Raw genomic sequence first — 7,896 nt, 5'->3', positions numbered from 1 at the left:
CGTCCCCCCACCGGCCTGCGTACACACTGACGTCCCCCCACCTGCCTGCGTACACACTGATGACCGCCCACCTGCCTGCATAGACACTGGATGTCCCCCTACCTGCCTGCATAGACACTGATGACCTCCCCCCCCACCGCCTGTGTAGACACTAATGTGCCCCTACCTACCCAAATAGATACTGGGCGTCCCATATCTTTGTGCAACATTAATTTTGTCCCTCAACCCCCACCCACACAATGGGAAGGCATGTTCCCCACACACCCCACACATGTTCCTGCGTGGATACAGGCACACTCTGGTTGGGCACCTGCAGGTACTTATCCTGCCCTCAGAAGGTGAGGGTTGGGGCCTGGAGAGGGTGGAGCACTGGGGCTCTCTGGCAATTGGCAGGCCCCAGAGGGGCTGGGGCTCAGTTCCTTTGGAAAGGCTGGGCTGAGTATGGGTGCTGTCGGCCCACACACCGCACATGCACGCACACGCGAGCGCTCAGTGCCCCCAACTCTAACCAAGGAAAACAGAGCTGGCATGGAGTGGTCAGTGCTCACAGGTGCCGCCAGCCAGGTGCGGGGGAGCCAGCAGGGGAGATGGCAGCTCCGAGGCAGGAATCAGCTTGCTTCCAGCTGTGGGGTCATGGCAGCTGACGACTGCGTCCCAGACCTCTCTCCTGCCCGTGTCCACAGCCTCTTTCTCCCACCGTTCCCTGCACAGACCTTCACCCCTCAATGCACAGCTGACTCCTGGCTTCCTTGGGAAGCCCTGTGGAGGTGCCAACAGTGAGTGTGTGAATGGGGAAGGTACTGATGATCAAATCAGTGAAGGCCAAGGTGAGCCCTGCTCATGCCCCACCCTCCTCTGGGAAGAGAAGGGGGCACAGCCCCTCCCCACCAGCCATCGTCACCAGGGCTGCCGTCGGCCGGGTGTTTGTGTTTGCACTTCTCCAGCAGGGGGTGCATGGGAGCCTCCCACCTGCGGACACACAGGGGCTTCTCCTAGGGCCCAGTGCGAGGTGGCCAAGGTGGGCTGCCAAGGGGCAGGGCAGGGAGGCTCAGCCCAGCGACAGAGCCCCCCTCCCGACTTGACCATGCCTGGTCTGACTCCCAGACTGCTCTGCCGCCCCCAGAGCGAGCCCCATCTGGGCAGGGGTGGGCATCTGTGTCAGCCTCGAGGTTCAGCAGACATGTGAGGGGACTGTGACCCGGGACCCTCTCCTGTCCTCACTGCAGCCCCAAGGGACCCAGCATGCCCCTTCCTCTCAAACCTTCAGAAACCACACTGGTCATCTCAGAGGCAGCACCTGCAGAAGGTCCCGGGCCCTTTGCCAGACACGGGGCAGCCCGCTGGACGCAGCGAGCGGAGGGCAGGAGACTGGACAACCAACAGCAAGCTGAGGCAAGACACGTGCACAATGACAGAAGCAGAGCCCAGCTCCCAAGGCCCCCAGGACAGGCCAGGGTCACCCACCACCAGCCCCACACCTGCAGCACCGGCCCGGGCTGAGCCCAGGGACACAGGGTGGCAAGAACAATGGCCCACTAGCAGAGGCTCCAGCCAGAATTCTGAAGTGCACAGACTGGTACATCTGAGGCTGCAGGCACGTGCACACACATGCGTGTACAAACACACAAACACGTGCACACACATAGGCCACACAGCTGGAAGCAGCCGGCTGCCTGTAGGACAGAGCGCGCCCCTTCTCCCACGCCTCTGCTCCGTGGGGGGACTGCAGGAGGAGGGGGCTGGGAGGGGCCATCTCCCTTTCCCAGGTCCCGCTGCGAGCTGCCCCTGGCAGGGGGCCTTCCTCAGAGGAAGTTCCCAGGATCTGCGCTGGGGGGAGAGGCCCCTTCTGGGGAGCTTCCCTCTGTGCCGGAGGCTCCAGTAGAGAACTGCCTCATCCCCTAGATCCCAGCCACAATCTTGCCACAGCCTGGGGGGCACACAGGACTGCTCCGAGCCCCAGTGCAGCCCCCCACAGGCAGGAGGTGCTCGGGCACTGAGCCTCCTCCTCCAGCGGGCGACTGTCCGTGGCGCGACACTCAGCCCCGCGCTTCCTCTTTCTTATCTGTGAGGTGGACACCCTCCTGGGACCCCGGGGTGTCCATCCTCAGGTGGGCGGGCCACCATGGTGTTTACATCGGCAGCCCCAGCCCAGCTGGGCCTCGGGGGGCCCTGGGGAGCCCAGTACAAGTGGGGAGGGGGTGCCAGAACTAGGACTGCAGGGAGGGGTCCGTTCCTGCCCCACCCAGGCCGCTGGTGGGGCTGTGGACTGGGGTCCCACAGGTGGAAGCAAAGCCCTGGGGGTGGGGCGTCTGCTTCTGCAGTTGTTTTCCACTCCCCTGCAGTGATGGGGGCCAGAGTCAACCCTTCAGGAAGGAAGCTGCACGGGCCTGGCTGGAATGACCTGTGGCCCCGAGGCACGGGCACCCCTCTCTAGAGCAGCTCCAACCTGCCTTCTGCCGGCTGTGGGGTTAATGATTCCCTCTCCTGATCTTGCAGGGACAGGAACCTGTCCTCGCCCTAACCTCCTTCTCCCCCACCTCGGCCTGGAGGCTGCAGCAGGTACCATCCCCACCACCACCCACAGAGGCCCCACCAGAGCGGCTAGTGTGGGAGGCAGCCCAGTTCCAGAACAATCTTCCCTCCCCAGTCTGCAGGAACAATGGAGCCAGGGCTGTTCTCTGGGTGGGGAGTGAGGGGGTGGGGTGGGGTCTGGAAAAAGCCAACAGTTCTTTCCACCAGCTCAGCCCGGCCCTCTCAAAGAGGTCACCTCCACAGAACTGACCGGCCCAATTCCTCTACCCCTCCCACCACCTTGCTCCCTTTGGTTTCAGCCAGCAAAGCCCCCCCAGGCCAAGGCAGGGGCAAGCCCAGGTGAAGTTGGAGACAGGACAAGTCCATTCACGCAGGAGGGAAGCACCGAGCCCCGACTTTCCACCAGGAGCCCCTGGGTTGGGAGGGACAGAGGTGGGCCTTTCACCTGGCAGACCCCCCTCCCAGCTCCACGAGAGACAGAGGTGGGGCCCCAACTTCCTACCAGGAGCCCCTGGGTGGGGAGAGACAGAGGTGAGTGGGGAGGGGCAGGGGTGAGTGGGGAGGGGCAGGGGTGAGTGGGGAGGGGCAGGGGTGAGTGGGGAGGGGCAGGGGTGAGTGGGGAGGGACAGAGGTGAGTGAGGAGGGACAGAGGTGGGCCCTCCCACCCGGCAGACCCCTCCCAGCTGCAGGAGGGAGATTGGGGCAGCAGCCTCAGGCCCAGACCTGCCTGGGGGAGGGCCCGAGAGGGGCTCATGGGGTGGGGGTGGGGGAACCAGGGGCCAGGATGAGAACCTGGAGTCAGGAGGGGGCAGGAGAGGGTGGCAGGAACAGAGAAGCCCCTTCCCCACTCCGAGGGAGAAAGGCAGAGGAGTTGGGGGCAGGAGCTGAGCCCTGGGCAGGAGAGGGGGCTGGGCCCAGCCCTATGGGAGGTCCTCCTGCACCCCAGAAACCTCCCCCATCTCCTCGACTGCCCCACACTGAGGGGAGCCTGGTCTGGGGCTGCTGGGCCCCTCAACCCCAGCACCGATGCTGCCCCCGGGGCCGTGGGACTCTGGGCTTCCCCTAGGACTGCCGTCCTGAGGCCTAGAGAGCTGGCCAGGCAGAGAGGAAGGGAGGGCGCGCAGGCCGGAATACAGGCAGGGCCGGGACTAGGCCGCCGGGACCCCGCGCTTTAGAGCTGGGCAGGGCTGGGCTGGGAAGGCGCCAGACTCACTCCGACCCTGGCCCCCTGCCCTGTCCCTGTGCCAGGCCCCGGCAGGGGCAGACAACACTTCCTTTCTCTGTTCCTGGCTCCTAGCAGGGAGGGATGGGCCCCAGGCGGCCTGGCCGGCCCTCGGCCAGGAGTCCATCCTGGGGGCTTCAGGGAGGCTCTAGGACCAGCTTTCGTGAGGTGGGCTGGGAGGGCATGGGCAGTGCCCAGACAGGACAGGGTGGCAAGGGCCGGAGGAGTCGCCTGCTCAGCCACCAGCCTTGGGCAGCTAGCACTGCGGAGGCCAGGCCACTTCCCTGACAAAGCAGGGGCGGGGGACTCCTTCTGGAGGGAGCATGGGCCTCCCCCGCCCAAAGGTGGCGCAGAGGGAGGGACACATACCTGTCTTAGTTATGCCAGGAATGTGGCTCCCTAGGCAGAGAAGGGGGGAGGAGCGTTTCCTGAGGGCTGTCGACTGGGGGAGGGGCCTCGGCTGGGCAGGGCCAGGAAGACCCGGCAGCAGGGCCAGGTGAGAAACTGAGGAAAGAAGTCCTCAGTAGACCTCAGTCCAGGTGTGGTCCAGCAGCAGGTGCACCTCAGGCGGTGTCCGGGCAGGGGTGGTGAGGGGCGTGGCCTGGGAGGACGTGCCCTCCCCCACCCGGGGAGCGCGGAGGGACCTTTGACCCCAGCATGGGGTTCCCCATAAAAGGTGGGACCCAGTGGTCTCGGGTAGCTTCCGAAGACTAGGGACTGCCCAGACAACATCCTGTGCCCCGGGAGGTGGGGTCAGAGTCTGACAGGGAGAGGTCAGCTAGCCTCAAGCCCCCTCCATCCATCCCCCTCACTAGGGTGAGGCCTTGGCTACCAGAGGGCCCACGGTGGGGTTCAATACCCTTATCTCCTACAGAACAGGAGGTGGACCCACCTCCCACCCCACCCAGTGTGAGGACAGGGGTAGGTACACAGGATTGTCCCTTCTCCAGCCAGGTCAGCTCCAGGGACCTTGTCCCTCAGGGGTCACCCAGGGCTTCTGGGAGGCATTTACCCTGTCCTGGCACCAGTGCTCCCAGCCCCCCGAGATATCCCTGGTCTGCTTCCAAAGCAGAGCCCTACATGTCCCACTGGAAGCTCCTGGGCTCCCCGGCACCTTCCAGTGGACCCCACTCCTCATGCTGCTTCCCTCCTGAGGCTCCCCTCGGCCCCTGGCTCATCTGCAAGGCCCCTCCCATGACATTCTTCCCTGGCCCACCCTTCCCTGGCCAGCCCCACCTTCCCCTGGCCAGCCCCACCCCAGGGGGGTTCGGTGGCCACAGCCCCTCCCAGGTGCTCCCCAAACTGCATACTGGCTATGGGTCCCAGGCTCCCCACCTGGAGCTTGTCCCTGAGCGTGACTGTGCACAGCTGGGCTAAGCCACACCCTCCTGGCAGGGGCTCCCCACGGACCCTCCTCCCAGCGCTCAGCTCTGCTCAGCCTGGGCACTCGCTCCAGAGCCAGGGCCTGGCATGCGTAGAGCTGCTTTGCTAAGACGCAGAGCCTCGTTCTGCCAGGGTGACTCTCCTGCCACATGCCCTCTGACCTTACAGCAAGTCCTCGGTTACTAAGTCATGGACCCTCAGGCTAGACCCACCTGGCTGTGGGGTTAATGATTCCCTGGATAGGAACCTGTCCTCGCCCTAACCTCCTTCTGCAGCCCCTCCTCAGCTCCCGACAGCCTATCCTGACTTCACAATGCCCCATCTTTTCCCCAGACCACAAGTGCCCAGAGGAGGGCCAAGGTTATCGTGTCCTTCCAGTGGAGGACCCAGGGGACCCTCCTCTGTGCTCCACTGCGGCCTGGACCCTGAAGGCAGCTTGGGGGCCACTGACCACAGGCTGGGGAAGAGGCCGCAGCACTCCCTATTTTGGGTGCCGCCCCTCCCCCTGCACAGCCCCCAGAAGGCAAGAGCAGTGGACAGTCTAGAACCCTACAAGGACCCCTCAAGAGCCAGGCTAGCGTCAGGGCAGCAGTTTCCTGCGCTTTCCTGCTGGCCAACGGAGCAAATCGAAGAGACAGGAAGTCAGGACCCTTGCCGTTGCCTTGGGGAGGAAGCATTCTCCGGACCCCCCACCGACACATCCCTTCCCAGGCAGCCATGAGGGAGCAGACAGGATGTGGGGGCGACGGGGACCTCCTATATTTTCCCTGCCACATTCCCCAGCCAACAATCTCAGTCCCCAACTGGGACTTGTCCTGGGGGGGCTGTCATGGGACTTCTGCCCCCACCAGGCTGGGGTCAGGGAGGGCCACTCCTCGGCCATTCGGCAGAGCCATGGGAACAGCAAGAACTCTCGATGGCAAATCACACACCCTCCAAATCCGCAGAAACCTTCACCGCACAGCCTCGCCCTCCCGCCTGACCCCCACGGCAAGGGGTGCTGGATTCGTGGGCCCATCTAGACGGAGGTCTGGGCCAACACAGGCGCTGAAACAGCTGGGGACATTCACCTGTCCAGCTTCTCTCTAGAAGGGGCCTCCAGGAGGAAGTGTGGAGAGCTGGGAGGAGGGGAGGAGGCAGGAGGCCATCCGTTTGCAGGGCTGGGACTTGCCTTTGGCCCATCTTTTCAAGGGCCAAAGATGTCTAATGTGAGGGCTTGGAGACGCAGCTGGAGAGCCAGGGAGGGGCAAGCAGAGAATAAGGTGGGACACAGTCAGACCACAGGTCAGTCTACAAGACACCGTGTGCTGCAGCCCCCAGCAGAGCACGAAAGGGCCCCTCACAGCGACCCCTGCAACCTGTCCACCTTGGCCGCTGCCCTGACCCCCAGCGGCCCCCACGTGAGCCCCCCACCACGCACCTTCCACACAGAACTCCACCTCCTCCAGGTTTCGCAGAGTGATCCGCATGAGGCTGGAGTTGAGCATCAGCTCGTTCTTGTGGGCTGGCCACAGGTATGGGGGTGCAGGGTTCACAAAGAAGATCCTGGTGTCCCCAGTGGACACCTGGTTGTCACAGATGAGGGGGTCTCCGAAGCCGCTGATCACCACCTTGTTGCCGCCGTCCAGCAGGCTCTCCCGGGCCACCAGCTCTTTGCCCTTCAAGTACCGCCAGACCCGAACCTGAGGTGGACATGGGGGTAGGGTGTCATTAGTCCTCTCCTGGCGAAGGGGCTAGACTGGGGGCTTTAGCTGCTCAGGACAAATGTCCACAGCAGATTCAAGCCCTGGGCAGAGATGTGGGGAGACCTCTGGGTCAGACCGCTGGGCGGAAGCCGGGGGAAGCACACGCTGGCCACCGCGGCCCGTGCAGGAATGCTCAGAGATGCATCACCTGTAAACATGTTCCCTCCCCCAAGTCACCATTTTCAGCCACCCCAGCTCCAATAAGGTCCCTATCAGTTAAGGCTGAATTTGGGAAGGGGGCCCACCTGGCTTGGGGTGCCTGCCTTCCACGTTCCCATCCTCTCCCCACCGGCCCACTGCTCAGGGCCCTCCTCCTGGCAAGCTTGGGCAGTGGAGAAGGGGGACGGGGCTTCAGGGTAAGGGGCCCGCTTGGCTCCTTGCAGCCCTGCGGCTGGGCTGAGATGCCCCTTCCTAGGACTCCTACAGTCTGTGCAGTCAGGGCAGCCCGTGAACCACGAAATCAAGTTTGGGCAGCGCAGGGTGCCCCACCCTCCACCTTCTCAGCTCCTGGGGCCCTGAGGGCAGCTGCTCTGATGGCTGCCTGCGGTAAAACCTACAGCCGACCTGGTGGCCCTCACAGGGGCAGGGACCCACGCACTCCCCTGAGAACAAAGCCGGCAGAAGAAGCCCCTTCCTCAGGAGATCTGGGGGGCTGGGGCTGCCGGATGGGGGGAGAGACAATGGTTGGCCTGTCCACTGCGCAGCCCCTGCTGGGAGCCTCAGGACTGCAGCATCCGCAGGGACCCCCTCCAGTTGCCTAGGCAGACCTCCTCCACGCCCCCCAACAGCAGGCTCCAGGAGGCAGACGACCCAGGCCGGGGGAGGGCCTGGTGGCTTTCATCGCCTTCCCCCACCCCAGCCACACCCAGGAGCAGCGGGGAGGAAGTCGGGAAAATCCTGCAGGGACCTGGCAAAGTGCCCTGGCCGCTGTGGAGGAGACGGGGCCGGCGGGGGAGCCCAGCTGTAGCCCGCACCGGCCAGTCTGAAAGAAGCTGCCACCTTGTCCACCTCCAT

The 7,896-nt window shown here is 64.3% G+C and overlaps 1 protein-coding gene across 1 annotated transcript in view; it reads right to left on the bottom strand.

The window, feature by feature from the left end:
- AGRN (agrin) overlaps positions 1–7,896 on the bottom strand; it is a 33,457-nt gene extending 25,561 nt beyond the window's left edge. Inside the window, exons 1-3 of the mRNA XM_012001995.1 lie at positions 7,857–7,896; positions 7,372–7,484; positions 6,558–6,858 (exon numbers count right to left, since the gene is read on the bottom strand). Of these exons, the coding sequence (XP_011857385.1) occupies positions 6,558–6,858; positions 7,372–7,484; positions 7,857–7,896 (454 nt within the window). The remainder of the gene's footprint in view (positions 1–6,557; positions 6,859–7,371; positions 7,485–7,856) is intronic.

The sequence above is a fragment of the Mandrillus leucophaeus genome, unplaced genomic scaffold, assembly GCF_000951045.1.
Source record: "Mandrillus leucophaeus isolate KB7577 unplaced genomic scaffold, Mleu.le_1.0 Scaffold672, whole genome shotgun sequence".
Classification (NCBI taxonomy): Eukaryota; Metazoa; Chordata; class Mammalia; order Primates; family Cercopithecidae; genus Mandrillus; species Mandrillus leucophaeus.
The sequence above is the reverse complement of the archived record's forward strand: the minus strand, read 5'-3'. Positions and strand labels throughout refer to the sequence as shown.